Below are 25,844 nucleotides of genomic sequence, written 5' to 3' on the forward strand. Positions count from 1 at the left end.
CCTCTTCTAGTGACCCCTAGTGGTGTAGTTGCATATATCTGTATTTATCACTGGTCACTCTTCTATTCTAGTACCACCTACTGGTGAAGCTGTGTACTGCAGACCTGTAATCAGCTGTATTTATTGCTCATTTTTCAGACTGTTTCAACATGTTTAACCCTTTAATGACAGCCCACTTCCACATTTTTGTTTCTCCTCCCTACTTCAAAAAAAAAAAAAAAAATCTTATTTTTCCATCAACATAACTGACTGAAGACTTGTCTTTTTAAGGGAGGAGTTCTATTTTTCAATGGTACCATATAACGTACGCAATTTTTTTTAGGGTCATCTGTGGCTTCTATTGATAACATTTTGGAGTACGTACAACTTTTTGATGGAATTTTTTTCTTGGAGACAAGGCGACCTAAAAAGCACAACTCTGGCGTTGTGTATTTTTTTCTGACAACCTTCACTGTTTGGAATAATGCATTAATTTTGATTGATCAGAATGTTAAGGACGCAGCGATACCAAAAATGTTATGGGTTTTTTTAAGTTATAAATATAGGAAAAGGGTTTTGTTTAAAATGTTAATATTCTTTATTTTTTTTTAGCTTTTTATTTTTAGACTTATTTCATTTTTTTAAATCTCCTAAGGGTACTTGAACTTACAATTGTTCATACAGTACAATACAATAACAGTCTATCAAGACGCGCAATAGACAATCAATCATGGCAACTTTGGGGGGGGAGGGGGCTTCAGAAGTCCTCAGCCTGCCCATGACACCCGAACAGCACTTTGATGTCTGATCGCGAGGGGGCTTTTCAGGACACCAATCAGAGCCCTTTTAAATGCTGCTGGCAATTCTGACAGCACCATTTCAATATCAACAGTCAGCACCCTTTTATGGAGTGGGATCAGCTGTAGATCCCACTCCATAGAAATCCCACACCCATCAACATATATAGGGTACAAGAGGTTAAAGCTGCAGTCCTATGTAGAAAACTGCAAGATGTTCTGCAGCCAGATGAGTCAATCATACGAGACACCATATATTTTTTCAGCATTTATTTCATAATTTAAAATAGGATTATTCATACTGTACACCGGCCAATCATCACGGTTATAAAATACACATTGGAGATTACACGTTATAATATTCACAGAGTTTTATGCATTTGAACCGATATAAAGTTATCAATCGTGTGACGCTGAGTTTCTAGGATTGGAATGGCCAGATTCAACAAAACAGTTTAAATCCTTTAAAAGCAGTGCCGCCCCTCAACGACTGGATAACCAGGACTATACGTGTCTGCTCGAGTGGTCCTCTCAGACTGAATGATCAGAGCAAGGAGAGCGCTATGAGAATACAAGGTGGTAACAGGATAGTACAGGATGAAGCAGAATCCCAGAGATGGCGATTTACAGACAGCCAGTGCATCAAATACCGTGGTGAGGATGATATCTGCCGGACCGAGCATGCACAGCCGATCAAATCACTGGAAGTCAGGGAAGGGGTTAACCAAAGCTTCCTATATTCTGCAGTCTGATGTGCATTAGGTTTCTGCATCAGTCTGCAACTTTCTAATAGACTCTGCGTTTCAATTCCACATCTTCACTGTCTGCAATGGTGGATCCAGCTCCAACATTGGCTGCAGAATGTCCAGTAAATAGAATAATTCCAGTTTTAAATCACTCTGGATGCATCATCAGGTCTTCTCCATCTTATCTCTACAGTAGAGATAGCACATACGTTAGACCAGCAGGATCCTGAGTATTATGGTGGTGTTGGCCACCCTGTACATCCGACATCCATTACCATTGTGTTGAAGTCAATGGGTGCAGAGGGCACGCTCCAGCAGAAAACCGCAGTATTGGGACTGCAACCTGCTAGTAGGATTTCTAAAATGATTTGCAATCAGACTTTTTTCTTCCTGGAAAACCGAAGTTGAATAAGAATTTTAGGGATCCCAAGACTTCTGAGCTCCAATGGACTGGCCATAGACTGAGCTGGATTTCTTTTGCTTCGTAGCTAGAGTTCCTTCCCTGCTTTAATCCTCCCCCAAGCTACATAAAAGCACCTGCATAGGCAACGAATACATGAATATGTACAGAAGACCTCTACAGGCAGGTTCTTTACAGCACATTTTGCAGGGTGTACACTGCCCCTTACTGTCAGAGCTGCCCATATCCATCTACGATCGCTCATTCCATAGCAATCTGCAGCTGGAATCGCCACAAAGTTCCTAAAGTTCTCCCATTTCAGTTTAGTGTCACATTAAGGCTGTAGGAAGTGTTATTAGGTAAGTTAGTGGGGAGTGTTGGAAAGTTACACCAGCCAACCTTGGGGTTACGTTCCCCAAGCCAGTAGGTGTTTTCGGCACAGGAAGACCCGTCACCGGATTCTTGGATAAGTCATATTTCCTGATTCCAGGGTCTTAGGTTTTATTTAGTGTCCACAGCGGGTCCAGCATATTGAGGGGATCATCTCCAGACTTACCGCTCCGTGCCAGGCCGCTTCCGTTCTGGGGCTGGAGAAAGCTCTGCTTGTTCATCTTCTGCTTTCCTCGCTGAGAGCTGTCCAGATTAAAGGTCTCAGGTGTCATAGAAGCCAGAAGGTTGAGAGATGAAGAGGATGATGGTGCGGGAGAAGCAGAGGAAGGCTCAGGCACCGGTGTAGAGTCATGACTGTTAGTTTCAGCAGGGGCTTCGCTGGTACCGTTGGTGGTGGACTGGTTTGGAGGGGTCTGTGGCTCTATGATTAGCGAAGCTGTAAGATCTGGCTGTGAGGAGCTTGGGGGTAACATCTGTACAATCTCAGATGACATTTGTTCGTTCATCTCAAGGAGTGGAGGTGGTTGGTAATGGTTGGTGCCCTCTGGGCTGCCAGAGCAAGGTTTAATACTCAGCTTTGCAATGGTTGCTTGGATGGAGCTGATTGGCATATCTCCTCCAAGAACGATATCCTGTGGATCCTGAAGGCTGTAGATCTGGGAAAGCATAAGAAACAGTGAGACTTCAAAAGCTCAACAAGCATTTGAGGGGACAGATTTATGGTCACCTCAGACATCTATAGACAATAAGGCTGAAGGTCCATTTAGATACATGATGATCGCTCAAACTACAGTGTGAGTGACAGCTTTGAGCGATCATTTTGCATAATCTACTAAGTAGCTACTAAGCTATTTAGTAGCTTATTAGCGTGCAAATGAAGCCCTTTGCTGAATGCAGATAACAGCAGGAGGTCTGTTATCTGCATTCACCTCCATTGTTCTCCAGCGGGTCTGCAGCTGAAAGAATACTATCAGCACTACCCGCAGAGAATTCAGCTTGCGGTCTTGATAAGCAGGAAGACGGTTTTCAAGCTGGCTTGAAGTCAGCGATGAACGGATAGTGCACGATGGGCGCACGTTTATAGACGCAATTATCACTCAAAAGATGGCTTTTGAGCAATAATCGTTGCATCTAAATGGGCATTAGGCTGGAGTGATTAATTATAGTTCTATTCTAATTGAGCAGAGCTGCAGAGTAAGGCTGAATGTCCGTGGCCGGGTAGGATTCCGCCTGCGGAAGCCCACAGTAGAATCCCACTCTGCCCGAGGCGGAGGACAATTATTTACCTGTCTGGGTATTCTGCGTCCTGGATCTTCTTTTTTTTGCACTGCGGCCGGCCAGCACACCATGCCCATTCCAATTTTTTTTTAAACTGCTTTACCATGGATTTGCGGCTTGTCCGCAGTGTCAGCTGCGGGTGTGCCATAGATCGGACGGTTTCCATTGACTTCAACGGAAGCCGTCCATGCGGGATCTGCAGCAAAATTATTAAAATCATTTGCGGACGCCCATGCATCCCTATTGTCAGCTTGATTTGCGGATCATCCGCAAATCAAACCCGCCTGTGGACATTGGGCCTAGAAAATAGGGTATGGAGAGAGCAGGAGCCTGGACTACATTATATTAGCACACTTTCCAGTATACATCTGGAGTCTCTGTGGCAGCACAAGTACAATAGTCACGCAGTTTCACCCATAGACACTGACCTTTTGTGGCGCACTGGGCTGGGGCTTGTTGGTAGAAGGTGTGTAGAAGCCGTGTCTCTGTAGAACCTGTTCTGCATGCTTTAGAACCGCCTCATAACAGAACTTCAGGTGTATCTACATGAACAGAGCACAGGGTTACACAGAGAAGATGTGGCAGTCCTGCATAAGAAGAGACAAGACTGTATGGGTTGCCTACCTTCTCCTGCAGCATGTGCTTTCTCTGCTGCCTCATCATCTTCACAAGCTCTGCCAGGTCCGGGATCCCATTACCGGCCTCCACTTCTTGTACAGCAGCATACAGGAGACAGAACGCTCCGGTCCGCCCCACACCAGAACTGCAACAGATCATAAATTAAATAAAATAAACAAGATTTCCACAGTCTGGCACCAGATAATCTGACACAGCACAAGTAAAAAAAAAAACCCAGTGAATTAACAAAACCATTAGATAACATTCCAGCAATGGTGTTCCCCAACATCTGGGGCTCCAAAGTGCTGGTGCGGATACTAAAGAAGGTATTCGAGGGATTGTCGATAAACAGCCCATACTTGAAATGCAGCCTCATAGCATCTCAAAGTTCCCCAAGTTTGGGGCTGCACAGGATGTGTATGCATATCTCCGCACCTTTGACTTCAACGGGATAAGAGATTGCCCCTTTGGCTATGTCTAGCGGTCCAATTGAAGCAAATAGAGCATTGATGCACATACACATCCTCTGCTGCCCAACACTTCAGAATCTTTGGGGCACGTCAAGAATGCATTAGAAGTATGGGCTGTTATGAGACAACCCCTTTCAGGCTGTATCCCAGAGCCTCAATAACTGCCATTAGCTTCTGCACTTTAGTCCCCAAAAGACATAGAGCCCCCTGTATTACAGGGAGCCACCAATAAGAAGCTGGCAAATACATCCAATAGTTCAACAGGTACATTAAAATCCTGAGAGCAGATCATCCACCAATATGAGAGGATTAAAAGAGCTCTGCCTACTCACCTGCAGTGCACTACGATGGGCATGTGCAGGGGGCGCTGGTGTAAGTAGTGTTTATGTACATCCTGGATAAACCGCAGCAAGTTCCCTTTACTGTCAGGAAGGCCCCTGGAATAAATAACTTATTACTAGTTGCTCACATTCGCAACCATTTTTCCTTAGATCAAGGAGGCAGCAGCTTTGCCTAAACTAAAATCTTCTATGTTGGGTATTCAGCTCCTATGCAGAGATACGTATATGCTGACTTCAAACAAGCCATTTTTGGCCCAAATCTGCACTGAAATTTCCATCTGTTTTTACCACTACTTCTTTAATAAAGAGTAAAGACCTTTTTATACAGTACGATCATTATTCAGATAATGGCTGGATTGTGCGAAACTGATTGATAATTGTTCAGTGTAGATACAGCCAACGACTGAATGATAATTCGTTCGGTCAGTTTACGCAGACCAAAAAAAAAAAAAAAATCAGCTTGCTCAAACAGGCAGTCGTTCATTTATGAACTACCTGTTTACTCAATGAAGACGAGCAGCCGGAAGAGATCCCCAGCGAGCTCAGTCTTCCTTCAGGGAGTGCTTATTGCTCCTGTGTGAACGCACAGAAGCAATGATCGCTGAGAAGAGGGCTCCTACGTAGACTTGGTACATTACCAAGATATAAAGTCACTCTGCAGAAATCCTGTTATCTTTGGAGTTGTAGACCAACACTGCTGCCTGCAGACTACAGCATTATAGACACTCAGGCTTATAGTCCTTGTACACAGGCCGATTATCGCTGAGACTCGTTCAAGCTCCTGCGGAAATTTATGCGCCAACCGTCCCACGAGCCGTTCAGTGTAAACAGCAATGACTGTTTACTGTGAATGGAGGCGAGAAGAACACTTCTCGGCCCACTCCACCTTCATGCCGGGCAGCGCTGTGAGTGATACTTGCCCCTTTGTAATAGCGCAGGAGCAAGTATCACTGGGACAAGCGTTGGGCATCGTATGCCCGACAGCTCGGCCCCGTGTAAATGGGGCAATGTTCTATTATCTGTGCACTTACAACTCAGGCCAGGATGTGAACTGCAGGTGGATGATAGATCGTTTCAGGCTTTGGTGCTTGTACTGTAGCGATATCACTCGTTCTACGTGCGTATCCGTGATCTTGAGGCTGGTCAGCGTCAGGGTGATGTGTCCGTGAAGCACTGGCTGCCCGCGCTCCGTAGGGAAGTAACGCACTACTTTTTGCTGGAAAGGCAATGATGGTAAAAAACATCAATAGATAAACCCAAAAAAGGTCTCACTTAGATTAGAGGGACACATGTACCCCTATGGTTACAAGCTGGAAGGTCTGACTGTCCGCAGTCACCATGGTAATTTATAGATCTATCCTATTATGACTTCTATTCAACCCCCTTCCTCCACTACAAAATAAATAATCTGCTGCGGATGGTTTTACAGACCAGTTCAGATTGCATCTCCCCAACTGGGTGACATATAAATGACATAATTCTATAACGTTACACTTGTGTACATGGGTACCGGGCAGTGGAGACTGATCAGTGTTCATAAAGCTTAAACTCCAACTTTGTATAACATTGGCTGATCAGTCAAAAAATGCTACCTGGACACTGTCAACAAGCAGGGGAACCGCTCCCAGTGTGCACAACTCCGACTGGGGTGTAATATCGCATGTAATATAAAATGTGTACATGTCATTTTATGCAACTGAATAGAAAACCAATGGAAACAATCTTGTCAGACGTAGGTGATGGACTCGATACAGTAAGTGCTCGTTTAAATAAGCCTATCATCTGTCCATGTATTTTACAGACAGCACACGGACCCATTAGAGACAATTCGGTTTATTCACATGAGCACTTCTGCATGCAGACCAGCGGTCCACATGAAAAAGAAAAATTGCTACATGTCCTCTTCCAATCTTTATCACAGACAAGAGTAAAACATGCAATGTCCATCGCCCCCGCCACTTGGACGGCACACAATGCAAGTTGTGCTTGAGAATGTCGGATGCAGCACGCACGCACGCACACACACGAATGAGCCCTTAGGCCCACAGTGTGTGCGGCTTTCTGCAGGCTGTGAAGTTTCTACCATGGAGATAAACCCTTCAAAGCGCCGATACAAACCCTGCATATGTGTGAGCAACGTAGGCTCAGGGCAGGATTCCACCTCTAAGGCCCCCTGCACACTGCCAGCAGCGTAAACACGTACCGGTTTAGTTTCTCTATCTTTTGTACTGCGGATGGTTCGCACGCTGTCGGACATGCGCAGTACGAAATTATTATTTATTTATTTTTTTAAAACAGTCTGCTTTTCCAATCTGCGACCTTTCCGCAATCTGATTGTGGAAGTGCCGCGGATCAGAAGGCTTCCATTGACTTTAATGGAAGCGATCCACGCAGAAGCCGCAAAAAAAAAAAAAAAAGAAAAAAGAGGAGCCCTAAACGAATGGAGACAATGTTTCTATTCACTGAAAATGGTGAAGGGAAACACAAAAGTTAGAGAACTTTTTACTGATTGCAAGGGGGTTCTAGGAGCAGGACCTGGGGCAAACAGGTGATTTTGCCAAGAAAGTCGGCAAAGCATTTCACATGCTGCGACCGCTACAGGGAAATAGTGTTACATGGCGGTTATACAAGGCCAGCTGGGGTTCTCCAGAAGAGAACGAGCTTGTATAGAGTGACTATTCTGGTGATATAGGGCATATGAACAGGCAGACAACCCTTTTAACACAAGAGTAACCAAACTGAACTAAATAATGACCCATCAGTTGAAGCAGTTAACCGACTTGTTGACCGTTACCCCAAAGTGGCGCACCCACAGACCGAAAGTAAAGACAATAAAACATGACATAGCTGCTGGTTACAACTGGTGACCGTAGAGCCCATGTCAGAGCAAGAGCCTCGTTTTACCTAGGTTGTGTCCAAATGTGTGCATCACAGTAACATGTTCTCCAAAGCAACAAGACAACTACCAGCTTTTCCTTAAGTCCTATGTATAAGGAGGAGAAGATTGTGAGCAGCGATGGATGGAGAACACAGTGCTAGATCCTCACCTTCTCTATCTCCAGGTCAGACACCAGCATGACAATCAATGAAACCTTCTGCTCATAAATCATCAGCCAGAAATCTGAGGCAGTGCCCACCAGCGGAGACTGGGTGGCGATGATGGTCGGGGAGTATGGAGAGAGGTCTTCAATCTTACTGGCATTAATGTAATCATCCTTCCCAGACTGTAAGACGATACGATTCTTATCATAAGGCATGATGTCCTGGTGTCGGTTCTTCATGGTATAACATCGGGCTATGGCAATAGATAGGTTTCTGGCTTCCTTCTCTTGGGCATCTTGAAACTCTTTCCACATGGCATCCAGTTGGGTTGCTGCACCAGGCACCGGCTTTTCGAGAGCTACCACCACAAGTCTGAAGCGATCCAGCTCAGACAAGAGCCGCATGATGTGCTCCGGCTTCTCATAAGGGTCATTCTCGATTAACTGAATACCCTTAGGTTTCAGCCCATCTTTAGAATCCGCCTTAGTGGGTTGCAAGAGCGGCTGTCCCACTGATGTTTTGGAGCCACCATGTTGGCTCTCGGGACTAGATGACAGAAGGTCATCCGTAGTAGAGCTTTGTCGGTGAAAGACTGGCTCTGTAGAGGCTTGGCTCAGAGGGGTTGTTCCAGGTGTCAGTGAAGGCGGGGGTCTCTGAGGCATAGCTGTAGAGGTAGAGGCAGTGGATGACAGAACTGCTGGAGGTTGCACAACCAGAGATGGCTGTGGAGAAGGTGCTGGAGAAGGAATAGCTGGAGCTCCGGAAACTATGGCACCACCGGGCAGCTGGCTGAGCGCCGGGCTGCCAGGAGGCTGTATGTGGTGAGCAAGGGGCGGGGCTTGAGGTGCACTCATTGGCATCTGGGATCCAGGAGGCATTGCATTCACTATATTGTTGGAAGGAGGAATGGTGTGTCTTACAGGGGGGACAAAAGTCATGGCTGATGCAACTTGGGAGGCAGATGCAGGCGGTATATTTTGCATTCCTGGAACAGCAGAATGGGGTACAATCGGAGTAGAGCCTTGATTCATTGGTAGGGGTACAGTTTGAACTGGCTGAGGGGGTGCTATGGGTATGGCACCAGGAAAAGTCGTGTGTAGAGGTTGTTGAACTGGTTTATCCTGGTGAGCAAGTGGATACCGCTGTGGCATTAAGTGAGGAGGCGGCTGCACCACGGGATGCGGGGGCTGCACCACGGGATGCGGATATTGCTGGTGAGGCAGTACAGGGTTTATGATGGGCATACATGCTGGCTGTCTCTGTTGGTAGGACTGTTGTGGATGAAAGGGTGCTCTCATTTGAGGGGTGAACTGATGCTGTACAGGAGTTGCATATGGCGACTGTCCAGGAAGAGGCTGGGGCGGCACATCCATTCTAGGCTGGTGCTGCCCAGGAATATGAAACATTTGGTTTGGCTGACCATGTGGTAAATGTGTAGGCGGCTGAACATAATTTGGGACCCCACCTTGAGTATATGGGAAGGGATGGCTCTGACCAACTGCTGGATGCACATGGGCTCCTATATAGCCACTCTGAGAATGGCTGGGGGGCAGAGGCTGGTTGTTGAGTGGCATTCTGGGTGCAGTGTAGCTTGAAATAGGCCCTTGAATACTGTCTACTGTAGTGGTCGCTGGACGAATGCTCTGTGTAACCTGAGGTGGAATGTTACTTGTCAGTGATGGATTTGGGACGCTTGGGTTCATAGGGCCGGATACAATTGATGCAGATGGCGCTTGTCCTATGCCAAAACCTACTGCAGAATTTGGCTTAAACTGAGTCACACCAGGAACAGACAAAGGCATATGCTGCGGTGACGTTCTCTGTGGTGGCACAGTGGCATTCCTGTAGCCAGGTACCATTGGTGCAGATGCTGGATTTAGTTGAACCTGTGGTCCTCCTGCTGAATATACAGAAGACGACGGCACTTGTGAAGTTCCACTAACAGATGGATGCATCATCCTTGGAGGGACGGCAGTGCCAGAGCTGACAGGAGGAATGTTGCTATAAGAAACTGGAGGGAAAGCAGCACCCGCAGCCATCGGTGGCATTTGTCCAGGCAAAGCATTAAAAGGAGCCCGATTGAAAGGCACAGCTTGGGGGTCTGGCAATGGGGCAGTGGCCATTCTCCCAGCTCTATAAGTATCTGCACTAGACATTCTGATTCCACTGTATGCAGCTACTGGATCCACTGGAAATACACCCATGGCATCTGCAGACAATCGATCGAAATGCGCCACCAGGGCTTCTGGAGGTAAGCTCTTCAGTTCTTCTGGGAGATCAGACAGGAAGAGAGAGGAGAACTTCTGCATGTCTGCAAGATGAGCAGCAGGAATGTTTTCAAGGTCTATGTCTGACCCCTTCTTCTCCAGTGCCGGCTTAGGGGCTGTCGGTCGAGGAGGCGGCTTCTTCTTCATTTCCCTATTTAAAAAAAAAAAAAAAAAAAAAGTTTTCAAAAATATTCAGAATCTATGCAAGAGGCTGGGGCATGCAATATAATGACTGTACAACAAACATGCAGAATTACCGTTCTAGGATCTGCGTACGGCCGGCCTGTGATGCCTCATAGGCAAGACGAGCTTTTTCTAAGAGCTTGCCCACTTTGCTTTCTAGATCTGCGTAAAAGTCCTTCCCCTCCTGGCACTTCTTCATTAGGTCCTCATAGGCTTCGTAGGAAGAGATCAGGGTCTGCACAGTATGGTTCCACCTGAATGGCGCAAGAGAAATCATATATGGCTGTACAGCACTATGTAAAAAATCTTATGACTAAACAATACAAAATAGCAAAAAGGTGACTGCTTTGTATTTCCTTTTTTGTTAACACTGCAGACTACATTAAGAGAACTAGTAGAGTATGGAGGTACTCATTCTGGTTGTCATGGCGGCTTCCAGGGTCATATCTATCAGATCTACTGTAATAGGATTTATTTTCTATTACGGAAAATAGTACATCACTACGTGGATGTAGCCATGTCACACAGAATTATTTCCTCTATTCTTTAGGCCACCTGTCCGCTGGCATAGTGTTTTCCCGCCACGGGAGAATGCTAAAGTCACCGTGATTTTCCGCAATGAACCTATCAGTATTGATAGGAAAATCGCGGCCAAATCATAGCATGCCACGATTTTTATATGCGAGCGGAAAGTCGCCACGACTTTCCGCTTACGTACATCGGGCTGCGCTTTCCATAGTTATCCTACGGAAAGCGTTGATTGTGTTACCTGCTTGCGGATAATCACTGTGGATAACGCAATGATATGTCGCCCGTGGAAAGGAGGCCTTACACTGCTTGTGAAATACAAATAAGTGAAGAATGCTGCAAAATACAAAAGTTTAAACAAGAGTCACATAACTATAAACAAGACAGATTCAAGGCCAAATCAGGAGAAACTCACTTTTGCTCTGACTCTGCCAGGACCTTCCGTATTGGCGCATATTTCACATTGGCTTCGGTCAGAGCCTTCAGGATATTCTCTTGGGCAGAAAGGTTCTGATCAATGTAAACCTTCAGCTGATCGTACTTCTTCAGCTGCTCAGCAAACAGTTTCTGGGGTAAGCAGTGACAAGATCAGTTACGCTACTGACATGTAATATAAGAGTAGACATATTCATGAATTGAGATGCTTGACACGAATTTCATAATCCTCACCTTCATCTCGGAGCGGTCGGTGGTGACCAGGGAGGTGGTGATATCATCCTTCTGTATGGTGTCTCGCAGCTGCTGCTCCAGTGAAAGACGTTGCTCTCTCATTTCCTGCACCTTCCCCAGGATTCTCTTAAGGTTTTGCAGTACAGATTTGTCATCTGTAAGATCACAAAATATCATCACACAGGAAGATATCCGCAGGGTTATGTACCATGCAACATATGAAGTCTAAAACAGAGTAAATCAGTTTCCCTCCAAAAGAACACAAACGTTTAACTAGATAAATCCTTTCTAGAAATAGTTACAGTTCACAGAGGCGGGATCCACTTCCATATCCAGTGAATATCTGATCAAGTGGCATTACAGGATTTGAACCAGGATCAGTGCAGGATAAGTAATGCAATGTACACAGTGACTCCTCCAGCTGAAGACCAAGTGCAGGTCTGATGTATAAAGGCCCTTTTACATGCAACAATTATCGCTCAAAATTCGTCCAAACAGCCCGAAAATGAGCGATAATCCCTACATGTAAACGCATCGTGCACTTTTCTATTAGTTCACTTAAAATCCATTGTTAGACTGAAAGACTGAGCAAATATATTCCATTTGAATGTATTTTGCACATCTTTCAAAAGACTGCAGGATGTTCTCCTCACGGCATCTTTACACTAGCCGCCAGGAGAACAATGGAATGTTTCGGCAGCTGTTTGCACAGCTGGGCATGCGTTAAAAAAATAAAGTTTAAACACATGGCCGAATTAGCAAACTCCTCCTGGGAGGTCCTTAACACTTTATGCAAATAGATCACTAAATCTTTCAGTTGTTTGAAAGCTTAGTTATACGCAAAGACAATCTTTCAAACGATTGAAAGATTAACAGTTTTAGCGATCATATTGCATAAAGTACTAATGGGCACTAACGCGAATGAGCAAATGAGCCTCCAGGAGCTGCTTGCAGAACTTTGCAGAGCTCAGGCCACCTGCTCTCAGCTCCTTTGTTCTCGCACGGGCTGCCGGCATGAATACAATGTAATCAGCGACTCCTGTGCAGAAAACAGCGTACAGTCTGTATTATCTACTCTGGCTGAATGATGGATTTTAAGTTCACCTTAAAATAATCGTTCAGAAGAAAAGTAAACAATGGGAGCATTTACACGCAACGATTATTGCGCATTTGCCATCGGTTTAACTAATTTTGAGCAATAATCGTTGCATGTAAATGGGCCTTAGTACAGGATGTAACTAAATATCAGTAAGCGATTGAACTGTCTTAAATTGATTAATCCCATATATAAACTGTTCGAGATTTGATAAATCATTATCACATCAGTGGCCTTAAAAGGGTTGTCCAGTTGCAAACTATTGATGGCCTATTCTCAGAATAAGCCCGTTGGCCAGACCCCCTGCTAATCAGCTGCCTGCTAGGCTGGTGTGCTTGTGCACTGAACTCATTTCTGCAGGAAGCAAACAGCTCTGTTCTTACTGTAGTAGCCAGGCTTTGTATTGCAGGCAAAGTTCCCATTTATTTCAATGGAAACTTGGCCTGCAATACAAAGCCTGGTTCCTACAGTACAGAGCTGTCTGCTTCCTGCAGAATTAAATCTCGGCACACACGTGCACCATTCTGGAAAATAGCTGATCAGCGGGGATCCTAAGAAACAGACCCCTGCCAATCTACTATTGACTTATCTTGAGAATAGGCCATCAATAGTTTGCAACCAGACAACCACTTTAAATCCCCTATGAATTTTAGCTAAAGAAGAAAGTTTGTGCTCACCCTCGGTCAAAGTTGGTGCTGGTAGAGCCTGCTGGAGCTGGTCCAGGGGCCCGCTCAGGAGTCGCAGGTTGCTGATATGCAGGTTCATGGCTTTATGCAGCTCTGTGTTAGTGAAGCTTGCTTTCTCGTGCACCTCCATGTATTTTGTCCACTCTTTGCCCACTTCCGCCACTGCAGGCGAGGAGGTTGGAGGTACATTCGCCTTCCCTACCTCGTCCTGCAGTTTTCTCTCCTCCTTTTCCTCTTCATCAAGAATATCTTTAATATCCTTCAGAGACGCTTCAACATCAGTGAACACCCCAGAGAGTGCTGCAATTATACAAGAAAAAGTATAACACATAGTGTATCATGGCCTGCACATAACTCCATGAAACTGATATAGTACAGTTCATGCAGGGAAGCTGTAGACTATAGGACAGGTAAATTAAATCTTCTGCTCCCTGTTATCAGTCATTTTAGGCTAAGAGGAGGCCAATTGTTGTGTTCTTCAATGGAATGAGCGAGAAGGAAGAAAGTGTAGAAACCTCCCTGCAGATGTCAGCAGCACAAAGGTAATTCATACTCACCCTGCATAGACTGGACCAGGCTCTTGACTGTATCCGGCCGCACACTCAGCGCAGCACACTTCTCCATCAAGGATGGTGGGATATGACTGTAAATGTCAAGATTATCCACAGTGTCTGGATCAAGCTGCAGGGAGTCCGTGAACTGACTGAAAAACAAATAAGCTGGAAATAGTCAGAAAGCTTATGGGCATACAACTTCTATAACGCAGAGGGGTAATTACTTTTCCCTACATCATATACCCTGTGTAAAGACGACAAGTCGCAGAATACAAAATCATCATAGTAAGCTTTGTATAGACACTGAACAAGCGGAAATACCAGGTGGTTTCAGCACTGAAGCTGCAGAATTGAGAATACAGCTCTGGAGTATAATACAGGCTATTTACTCGGGATAAATAATATTTATAAAACGGTGTTCAAGGCTGAAGCTATAAGCTGAAGGGTAAGGTAAACTTACTCAAGGACTTCATTCTTTGCATCTATTTTGGCCATTACTTCACGCAGCAGTTTTGCTTTTTCCTCACTAGAAAAATTAATAATGGCAAAAATAAGACATGACAAGTGTGTTTAAGCAGAACGTACAATTATTATAAATATTTCCTGTTGCCTATACTGCACCAATAGATAGAACAGAGTATTACACAGACAGCGATCACATCAGTCCCCAGGAGCTCACACACTAAAAAAAGCATACAGTAAGGCCCAAAGTCCTTGGGCCGATTTGATTTGCGGAATCCATGCGTGGCATCGGCACATTAGATCCGCAAATCAAGCAGCCCATAGGGAAGCATCGGGCGTCCGCACTTAAATCAACACCTGCGTATTTGTTTTTATCCGATTTGTGGATGCCACGCACGGATAAATCGCAGCATGCTCCATTTTTACCACAGATGTGCTTCATTCATCTGTATGGGAGCTTATGATCTGCAGTGCATCTGAAGGTTAAATATCAATTAGGGAGGTGAGGTTGGGGATTTTCTTTTGCACGGATGAACTACAGTGCATCTGCGTACACCCGCGCCCAAAAACAAAAAAACCCGCAATCAATGATCTCCCGCAGGCAGCAAAATTAAAAAAATAAATTAATTTAAAAAAAACACATCGCTGTCGCTTGCAATTTTTTCACAAGACAGACAGTAGGACTTTCTAATGTTAAAAACATATCGCATGGGGGAAACCCCCCCCCAAAAAAACGCAAGTTCGTGCGATGCAATAAAACGAAGGCTCAATAGGGAAACTGGTCGATAAACAATGAGCAAAATGCAGAAAGATAGAATATTGCAATTTTTTTTACGAAACATTGCATGAGTAAAAACATTGCAAATGTGAAGGAAACCATTAAAAAGCATGTTTTTCATAATTCTGCATTTTCACGCGATTTTATTGCCCGTGTGAAACCAGCCTAAGAGTGTAATCACACATTGTGGAAACGCAGCAGAACTGCAGGTAAGCGTTCCACTACAGTTACAGCAGTATTTCAATTCAGTTGTAAAATAGTGCTTATTAGTCAGAGGTTAATTCTTGGTAATTGTCGTTTTCTGGGTTATCATAATTTGTGACCCTTCAGATGCCTGAAAAAAAGGAATCGTTCTAAGAACATGATAAAATCTATCCTGAAAACCTCTACCTGCATGTTCCTCTCACTTACCTGTAGAGAGATGAAGCCTCGTGGGCAGCCATTGGTACCAGCTTAGAAAAAATATCAGGTCCAGTCACGGCAGGATCAGTGGGGTTGACAGGAAGCGCCTTCACTAAGGGAGCCCCTAAAAGGCATACATAAAAGAGGTATATGTATATACATCTATATATAGAGATATATCCATATCACTACTGTGGAGAGATGAAGCCTGCCACTATTTCACCACATCTGCAGTACTTTCCATCACATTACTAGCTATATACCGAGCTCAGGGTTGTCCTCACCTTTCACAGCCTGCAGGGTGTCCAGCGCAGGCACAGACTCATGGTAGATGAAATCATTATCCTTCTTGGCAGAATTAAACCTAGTAAAACAAACAAAACCAAATATATTCAAGGCGACTACTCCATAATTAAGAGCAATTTTGGAAAACCGCACCGACAGCAAGAGATGCCTTGAAAGCGGCGAGGAGTTGAAATACAAAGACTATCAGAAAGTTGTAAAACTGGAAAAGCCCCTTTAAATAAATCTATATAGATTTTATACAGAAAGATGTAAAATGGTCCTTTTAAATTCACCACTTACTTGCCGCCAATTACATCCATAGTGAAACGGAGAGCTTCCTGCACTGTGGAGGGCTGACCCTGGAACAAAACAAGACGCCAATGACATGACAATAGGCAACTAGACTATAATAACCTAAGCGAGGGGAGTGCAGCACATATACTACGGGCCAGTTTGACTTATATAACAGACGGGTGGCTACACATGGGAGGTTTAAGTTTTACCTTGGATTGTTTAATCGCTTCATTGAGTTTGTCTAAAGCGCTCTGTAAGTAGGCAACCTGTAAAGATGGAAGCGAAACTGAGAGTCCAATACACAGATAATACACAAGTCAAAGACAGCAAGGATTATAGGAGAGCTAGAGTGTATAGTCACCTGACTACCATATTAGTTTATAAATATAAAATCTATCCATCCAAACAAACAGCAGAGTTAATTATCCTGTACTGATCCCAAGCTACATCCCGTATTATACTACAGAGCTGCACTCACTATTCTGCTACTTATAACAGCTAAAAACCTTATGTGTACAGAAACCTCCCTAACAGCCGAGCTGAGCTCCTATAATGCAGGGGCACTAAGTTTTACGTAGGTCAGATGACTTTGGGTTCGTTCATATCAGTGTCAGAACCTCAGTTGCTTATTTCCACTAGAAAACAGGACGAAAGAAGCCATTTTGTCCTGTACTTTCAGGAAAAATGCTGGACTGCTTGCTGGAAATTGAACAGACACCCACTATAGTCAATGGGAAGAAGTTCGGTTCCATCTGAAGACAGAGCCGTTCAGCCAGGATGTGCAATCTTCCTTCTCCCCGAACGGAGCAGGAAGCTTAAAGGGGTTGTCCCGCGCCGAAACGGTTTTTTTTTTTTTTAAACCCCCCCCGTTCGGCGCGAGACAACCCCGATGCAGGGGTTAAAAAAACAAACCGGAGAGTGCTTACCTGAATCCCGGCGGTCCGGCGTCTTCATACTCACCTGCTGAAGATGGCCGCGGGGTCTGCTCCCTCCGTGGACCGCAGCTCTTCTGTGCGGTCCATTGCCGATTCCAGCCTCCTGATTGGCTGGAATCGGCACGTGACGGGGCGGAGCTACACGGAGCCGGCATTCTGCAAGAGCGGCCCCATTGAAGACAGCAGAAGACCCGGACTGCGCAAGCGCGGCTAATTTGGCCATTAGAGGCCGAAAATTAGTCGGCACCATGGAGACGAGGACGCCAGCAACGGAGCAGGTAAGTATAAAACTTTTGATAACTTCTGTATGGCTCATAATTAATGCACAATGTACATTACAAAGTGCATTAATATGGCCATACAGAAGTGTATAGACCCACTTGCTGCCGCGGGACAACCCCTTTAACCCCTTAACGCTGATGTGAATGAGCCCTTACGAAGTCTGATGTAAAGCTAGCAATCCCAGAATGCAAATCTCCAAAGCAAGAAAAGTTGTGAGAGGTCAGCTCTAAAACCTGCAGAAATAATAATGCAGCTCTGGATTATAATACAGCATGTAATTTAGGAGAAGAACAGTAACATTGTGTCTCCACTGTAAACTTTAATTTGGTGATCAGAGGTGAATGTACGTGGCTGGATGAAATGCCCCCCTCCCCCCCATAGTGGGAGAATTTAAAATGTAAATAGTCTTTCATTTTGGGAAAAAGGGATATATCTCAAAAGGAACGCTGGTCACACATATGACAAGACATTGGGGAAATGGCTGAGTACACCTGGAGCGGCGAACCAGAGACCAATTGTTAACAACTAGATTATAGCAATGTGTCAGCCTAGGAATGAGATTTGGGGATCTGCTATGGGTGGTAGTGGAGGTGCAAGCTTAATAATATGGTAAATATGTTATATGGATCACTTGCTATACTTATGTACTTGATGGAACTCTAAAGGCTGATACTCTTGTTTTATGGGAGATTGGCTCATACTACAAAACAACAAGGAAAAAGACTCTTTATCTAAGGACACTGTATAGACTGATGAATATGGTGTTACATGCCGATTTAACGGTTGGGAATGCGAGAGAGAGGGAGAAGAGGGGAGGTGGGAAGGGGGTTAGAAACAGAAGTTTATGTTTGAAAAAAAAAAAAAAAAAAAAGTAAAAAAACTCAATAAAAATTACTGAATTAGAAAAAAAAGGGACTGTATGTATTTCTTAGATGTGATGGGGTGTAATATATGTGGTTCTGAAATACGTTGATCCCCAGAAAAGTGTGGGCTTACCTGCTCGCCATATTTCTGCTGTTCTTCCGCCTGTTTTCCCATGTGCAGCTGTGAAGAGGCAAGAATTTCACTGAAATATTACTCCACGATCATCACTTACACTACTTCACATAGAAAGTAATGAATCCAAGAGAAAAGCTTCAGAGATGGAGTCATTCGCGTGACAGGCAACTGAGCTGTTCAAGCCTTATTCTTCCATATAGTCTAGTACCTCTGACTTTAAAGGGCTCTTATAGGTCACTATTTGCAAGATCTCCATTTGCTCTAAACATGGACATCTAGAATCTAAAAACCTGTCTTGCCTAATACAGCGGCAAGTTTGTCACAATTGTACCCAGTCTAAACTACAACTAACAGATTTTTCCTGTACTAATACATTATAACAAACTAGCAGAAAAGGAGGGAGATTTGTGCTGCTGCTATATTTAGTTTTCATGAGATCCTTTAGCCCTGACAACTTTTACAAATCCTCAGGTGTGAAGTTCCAGAACAGATTTTCAGCACATGAGTTTAAATAAATTCTATTGGAAAGCTGCAGAACAATTAATTATGTAATGAAGCTTCTTGATGTAAACAAACAAGCCTCCTGAAGGTACCCACCAATCGGGAGAAAGGTGCTACAAATAACTCACATGGGCGATGGCTGCAAAGTAGTAAATCTTCATCTGCACTAATTTCTTCCAGTCCTTCTGGATCTTCCCTAAAAGCGAGGCAGTCTCCGAATTCTCCAGGGCTCTGCACGCTTCCTTGTAATAATCCACCACCTGAGGAGAGACACACAACGGATATAACAAGATATCACCAGCTGGTTGGGCATGGAGAAAAGGCATAATGTCTCAGCGGTGTCTCACCTGAGCACTGATCCTTGCCACCAGGAAACTCTTCCTGTTATCCAGCATGGACTTTTCCAGCAGACACTCCTGGGCCTGACCCTGAGGGGAGGGAGAGGTATAGTCAGGCAGAATGCCCATGGCTACCCATGATGCCCATTTAACTTATTCTGGCATCGGTGAATACTCTGCCGTCTGGCAATTCAGAAAATCTAATAATTAAGCTCTTAATGACCAGAGCTGGGTTTTGGCCTTAGGCAGCCTTCTCACACGGTGGAAACACTGCAGAATTTCTGCTAGCGGAATTGCTGTGGAAACTCCATGTAGTTTACAGTTCCAGCCATGAGGAAGGGGATTTAAAAAAAATCTCCTTCATATGATGCAGATATTTTCTAATTCCGCAGCATGTCCATTTGCGATGTGGAATTCAACACTTGCAATACAAGTTAAATTATGCAGCTATTCCACAAGTGAAAAACACCCAAATCTGTACCATTTAGGTGCAGATTCGGCCACCGCAGAATTGCCGAGGGTATTTTGTTCTGGAATGCCCGCAGTGATTCCCCCATGCGGCCTTAATGATGCACTAAAAATTTAGAATGTTTGCCCTTCGCAATTCAGCAGCCATTACTATTTTTTCATCGGCGTTCATTTTTCATTGTGTATTTTTGTTTTGCTGCCTGCTTATTTTTTGTGGCACAGATACTAGTTTTTGGCATGGCTTTGTATTTTTTTTTATACTGTTCACATTTTAGCCATTGAAATAATAGCCCATGAAATTAATGTTTCGGACTGTTACGGTAATGTGAATACCTAATAAGTGGTTTTATGCAGTGTAAGCAAGAAAAGGTTTTACTAAATCCGAGTGTCATTTTTGTGGATTTTTTTAAATAATTCCCATTAATATCTTTAATGTATTAGCACCCACCTGCATACATTATTCTCTGTCGCACTGTGACATAAATAGGCTGATGTAAGGGTAACAATGTCATGAACATACAGCCCTAGGGTTCTTGTAGGTCCTCCAGTCAATTGTGTTGCTGGAAAACCCAGTGACCAGCTCAAAAGAGGGAGTCCCCATGGTCACTACTGTGATTAGAATGAAGGGATCGCAACACCCCATCAACCACCAATGCCAGCAGTTTAACCCTTTGAGCACGGAGTCCCCTTCATTGCATAGATTACTGTGATGACACGCTTCTCTCACCAGCATGAGGTTGATATTGAGGTTCAGGATCTGGTGGCTCATGTCCACACTGTAGGAATGAGCAAAGTGATCCCTCAGGTAGGAGAAGGCTCCGGCCGCACACTGGAAGTGAGTGCATGAGATCTTCATTCCCTGCAAGAGACACGATTAAGTCACTTAACATGGGGAGACTTGGAGCAATGACTGATTGGCAAAGCAGGTAAAGTAAAGGGATAATCTCAGCCAGGGAGCAAACTCACCTCCTCAGAGACTCTCTTGTCCATAGCCCCCAGCATGGAGTGTAAAGCCCCTGCATCAAACAGATGATCAGAGATTATACACACACACACACACACACACACACACACACCAATGACAGTTCTCTTATCCTATTACATATATTTTGATCATGTTATTGCACAGTATAGAGAATTTTGTGAAAACGTCCTTTTAGAGAATGAAGAGGAAGCCCCGGGGGAAGAGGAAGCACAATCGATCCCTCCAATTGTTTTTTTTAAAGGCCAGGCACATACACATCCAATTTCAATATAAGCAGCATAGGGTGCCATGTTTCCTTCCACATCACAAAGGGGAGGATCAGGAGGCACTTCCCCCATGATCAACAAATATTAGCACCAATTTCCACCAACAAACACCCATCATCACCCTGGGGTTCTCTGTGATCTTGTCCTGACCGAATGGGTGTCTATCGTTGAATCTTCCTTTCACGCTGAAGCTTCCAGCAGCCTTTACCCAGTGGAACTAGGATCTTCGTCATGTACTCCTCCCAGCATAATCCACAAGTGATAACTGCTGCCTGGAGGGGAGTCAGTCTGACGTGGAATTATGGGCGTCAGAGGATGCAAAAAACCAGCCCAGCCAGATGGAAAACGCAGCGACTAAGGTTTTTTTCTACAGGTATTTCTGACAAGACGATAATCTTTATTCGTACAGCGCCAACATATTCCACAGCGCTTTAGACATCAGGGGAAACATACACAAAGTGGGTCATAACATACAGTATTAGGGCTAATGCCCACGGCCGGATTTTCGCCACGTTTTTCACAGAGGAAATCCACGGCGTTGCCCCGCAGCTATTAGGTTCTATTGAACCTAATAGCTTAATGCTCACGCTGCGGAATTCCATGGTGGAATTCCACAGCATGAAATTACCCATGGCAGACGGCTTCCATTGCAGTCATTGGAAGCCGTCCATCATGCTATACTTGTGCTGTAGCACAGCGGAAGACAGCGTGAAAACGCTTCCCCGCCCACCGTGTCATGCGTTGTACTGCGCATGCGCGCCGGTGCGTCATGCGGGACTTTGCGCAGTGGATTCAGAGGTTAAGTATGGGGTCTTTAGGGGGGGGGGGCCGCAGTAACGGACTCTGCTGCGGTATTCCACTTGCGGAGCCCATCACGGCCGTGTACATTTGGCCTTAAACTGATGGGAAGCTTGAACAATAAGAGGGCCCTGGTCACAAGAGCTTACAGTCTAGAAGTATACACACAGCATACTATGCACATAGCCATGTGAACGCACCATAAACAGGTAAGAGGTGTAATGGGGTGTTTGGAAGATGCAGTAGGGAGGAGGGGGTCAGGTTTCAAGTGGGGAGTATAGAAGCAAGGTGGATGGAGAGAAGTTTAGATTAGGCAATACGATAGGTCTCCCTAAAAAGTTGTGTTTTAGGGTATGCTTAAAGCTGTGGGCACTTGAAATTAACCCAATTGTCTGGGGTAGCGCATTCCAGAAAACGGCTTGCGGAAACTCTTGGGAGGCAAGAGTGGGAGGTCAAGGGGAACTTAATCTAAGGTCATTAGAAGAGCGGAGGGCATGGGTAGGGTGGTTAGCAGAGATGAGGACATATAAGGCAATCAGCACTGTGGAGGGCTTTGTGGATGAAGAGTCAAGGAACGGGGCATCTGGGGAGCGGTGTTTTATACTCAACGAGTACCCCGTTCTTTTCTGTCAGCTCCATATGCATGCTCTTCCAATGAAACGAATGGGGAACTGGGCGCTTAGCGAGTATAAAATGGCGCTCTCTGGAATTCCCATTTCCTGACCCATAACCGTTTATAAGCAAGCAAATGACTGAATGTGGGGAATGAGCCAATATCAATAAGGCCAAAAGAATGAAGCATACTGGGCAGGAGTGGGTGATCTATGGTGTCAAACGTTGCAGAGAGATCCAGAAGAATCAGAAGAGAGGTCATTATTTGATTTAGCTGCAAGAAAATCGTTTTGCACTTTAGTAAGAGCAGTTTCTATAGAATGTAGAGAGCGAAAACCAGACTGTAAGGAGTCAAGGAGAGCGTTATCTGAGAGGTAGCTTATTGGACAAGAGTAGACCAGACATTCCAGGAGTTTGGAGATGAAGGGCAGATTAGAGACCGGTCGGTAGTTGGCAGCACATGTCGAGTCAAGAGACGGTTCCCTTAGTAATGGGGATATGACAGCATGTTTAAAGGAGAAAGGAAAGACACAGGCTGAATATTGTTGTGAGGTGACCGACGACAGCCGGGGAGACGGACTTGAGGTGGTGAGAGGGATCAGGGTCACTAATGCAGGCAGTAGGGCGAGAAGAATAGAGGAGCCTGAAGACGACTATTTCTGTTGTTGAGTCAAATGCTGAGCGTGAACTAGAGGAGGTTCTGGAGAGAAGAGGATCTAAGCTAATCACCCACTGGGAAGTTATTTCCTGTCGGATGTTGTCAATTATCCCTTTGAAATAAGCCGCCAGATCTCCAGCACTGAATATAGGGGGCTGTATTTTAGGGCCGAGCAGGGAGTGAATTGTGTCTTTATGGGTTATTGCACAGCGAGATCAGAGCGGTAAAGTAAGCTTTTATGGTATGGTGAAGGGCAAAGTTGTATATTCTCAGCATGAATTTGCAGTGGAGGAAATCTGCAGACTGTTGCAATTTTTTCCACATGCATTTGGCACATCTAGAGCAACACCGGAGGAAATGTGCTTGAGGCGTGAGCCAGTACTGCATCAGGGGGGTTAAAGCATGAGGGGGGTGGGGAGGGGGAGCGGGACTGCTTTATCAATTATAGTTTTAAAGAGTTTTATTGTAGTGCTCAGCAGCCATATTGTGACAGCAGAGGGAAGAGATTGGGGATAGTGATGGAGCCTGAAGATTGCTGGGAGTAAGAGGATACAAGGGGAGCAATAAGATTATGACTACTACACTAGGAACACACCATTGTCCGTCTTCTGTGCGCTGAGCTTTTAGCGTTTGGTTCATCCTACCTGTCCAACGTGAGAAGTTTCTAACCTCCAGCGTTCACTATTAACCATCTGCAGTCTTTCCATTGTAGCAAGGTTATCAAAATCTGACCCCCCTATTACCTACCTAGATTGTACAAAACGCAGGCCTGCTCGTACTTGATATCAGCATGCGTCACAGACTTCCCTGAGAAGATCTCTGTCCTGAAGAGGAAAACTAGAAGTTACCTACAAACTTTGTGCAAGAGAATCACATAAATCATCACCACAGCCTGAAAGGAGTCACGCTGTTACCCACTGTACAGGTCCGGATGAAAGAGAGGGGAAGATGGTGCTACAACGTAGCAATTAAACTTTACTTGGAAATAAGGTCCCATTATTATCTCTACTGCTGAGAGTCTATCCTGGATGACACACTGTAACAAACTGCAGCTATTGTAGGCAACACTAGGTCAGTGGGCTGTGCCTTAGTCTCAGCATTAATTGACAGAGATTGAAAACATAATAACTGAAGCACAAAGTCTATTAGAAAATAGCTGAATATTTGATAAAAACAAAGCCCCTGCCCTCGCGATCATATGGGAGCGAGCAGCATAGGGTAACGATAGATCGGTCACTCACCATGTAATGGGAACAGCTGCCTCTTGCTCGACCCCCATGGGGATTCGACTTTGCAGGTAATGGAGTTGGCCAAAGTACTTGCGCAAGACGCTGCATCCTTCAAAATCTCGGGGCACGTTCACGGCACTCTGGAGGGGTGGGGGAGAGAAACATACTTATTAACAAAACACATACAGGCTGCACTGATTTCAAAATATAATGAGAAATCGGCAGTGTGGAGGCACGTGGGGTCAGGTCTGTTCTACTGGGGTCCGATTCCATCTGCAACTGAAATACCCAGCATTAGAGATGAGCGAGCACGCTCGTTTAAGGCCGCTACTCCGTCCTCAGGGACCGCCAACAGGTCATGTCCAACAGGTCATGTTTTCAGGATTTCCTCAGTGTTGCACAGGTGATGTAATTATGGTCGGTGCCTCAGACATTGCCACAGGTGTTCTTACCATAGGATATCCTGAAAACATGACCTGTTGGTCCCTGAGGACTGGAGTTGGGGACCCCTGCGCTACTCAATTGAGTAGCAGTCTTATCAAGTAACTGTGTACTCGCCCGAGCAGTGGAGGGGGGAGGGGGGCGGCGGGAGAGAGAGAGATCTCTCTCTACCCCCCGCTGGCCCCTACCGCCCCCCCGCATGCTGCTCGGGCGAGATAGGGAGATTAGATTGTAAGCTGTATGTGTCATTTACACTCAAAGATAATCGCTCAAAAGATGCTTTTAAACGAGCACTTTGCATAAACTATTACTTGGTACTAATGCCTATTAGTACCAATTAGCAGCGTATGAGCCATCAGGAGCTGTATTTAGGGAACAGACCACCCGCTGTTCTCTGAATAAATTCCCTTTGTTCTGCCACAGGGCTGACAGCTGAGACAATGTAATCAGCTGTTATTAGCGGTCCCGGGCAGAACACAGCGTGCGGTCTTTCTTATCAGCTGTTCTGCCAAACAATAGATTTCATGCTGAACTGAAATTCATCATTCGGCAGAAAAGTGAAAGATGGGCACATTTACACGCAACGATTATCGCTCAAAAGATGACTTTTGAGCGACAATCGTGGTATCTGAATGGGCTTTTATCCCCTAAAGGAGATGGCCTATTTTGGGCTTTAGGATGCAACAATCTTTTGGCGGATTGTCATCTCTATTTTTCAAAAGCCATAACTATTTTTATTTCATCGTGAGTCCGATGACATCACAGAGGCAGCGCTTCCTTTACATGCTACGATCAACATAGATCACGGCAGGGAAGCTGTTAACAGCGGGGGTCACTGTCCTGATGCACACCTGCTGTTGCAGTGGGACGCCGACTAGCAGTGACAGCCAGCTCCTGCTGCCGGATAGGGCGGGATCTCTCCTGATCCATAGGATGTAAGTGTATGTCCTGTTGGGTTAAGTACCCCTCTGCCAGGTCGCCGTTTACATCCTGTGGTTAGAAGGGGTTAAGTGGAAGAGTGATGAGAGTGATACATGTTATGTGAGATAAGAGTAGATTGTGAGCTC

The 25,844-nt window shown here is 45.0% G+C and overlaps 1 protein-coding gene across 1 annotated transcript in view; it reads right to left on the reverse strand.

Annotated features, from left to right (window-relative positions):
- Positions 1-1,031: 1,031 nt before the first annotated feature.
- Positions 1,032-25,844, reverse strand: part of PTPN23 (protein tyrosine phosphatase non-receptor type 23) — a 28,035-nt gene continuing 3,222 nt past the window's right edge. Inside the window, exons 3-25 of the mRNA XM_066585177.1 lie at positions 24,349-24,476; positions 23,855-23,931; positions 20,755-20,804; positions 20,516-20,647; positions 19,330-19,410; positions 19,111-19,242; positions 18,479-18,526; positions 16,475-16,531; positions 16,272-16,330; positions 15,971-16,050; positions 15,696-15,810; positions 14,505-14,570; positions 14,048-14,193; positions 13,482-13,790; positions 11,709-11,863; positions 11,455-11,606; positions 10,586-10,765; positions 8,067-10,479; positions 6,051-6,235; positions 5,011-5,115; positions 4,215-4,353; positions 4,019-4,132; positions 1,032-2,968 (exon numbers count right to left, since the gene is read on the reverse strand). Of these exons, the coding sequence (XP_066441274.1) occupies positions 2,417-2,968; positions 4,019-4,132; positions 4,215-4,353; positions 5,011-5,115; positions 6,051-6,235; positions 8,067-10,479; positions 10,586-10,765; positions 11,455-11,606; positions 11,709-11,863; positions 13,482-13,790; positions 14,048-14,193; positions 14,505-14,570; positions 15,696-15,810; positions 15,971-16,050; positions 16,272-16,330; positions 16,475-16,531; positions 18,479-18,526; positions 19,111-19,242; positions 19,330-19,410; positions 20,516-20,647; positions 20,755-20,804; positions 23,855-23,931; positions 24,349-24,476 (5,475 nt within the window). The 3' untranslated portion in view covers positions 1,032-2,416. The remainder of the gene's footprint in view (positions 2,969-4,018; positions 4,133-4,214; positions 4,354-5,010; positions 5,116-6,050; positions 6,236-8,066; positions 10,480-10,585; positions 10,766-11,454; positions 11,607-11,708; positions 11,864-13,481; positions 13,791-14,047; positions 14,194-14,504; positions 14,571-15,695; positions 15,811-15,970; positions 16,051-16,271; positions 16,331-16,474; positions 16,532-18,478; positions 18,527-19,110; positions 19,243-19,329; positions 19,411-20,515; positions 20,648-20,754; positions 20,805-23,854; positions 23,932-24,348; positions 24,477-25,844) is intronic.

Source organism: Eleutherodactylus coqui, chromosome 12 (genome assembly GCF_035609145.1).
Source record: "Eleutherodactylus coqui strain aEleCoq1 chromosome 12, aEleCoq1.hap1, whole genome shotgun sequence".
Taxonomy (NCBI): Eukaryota; Metazoa; Chordata; class Amphibia; order Anura; family Eleutherodactylidae; genus Eleutherodactylus; species Eleutherodactylus coqui.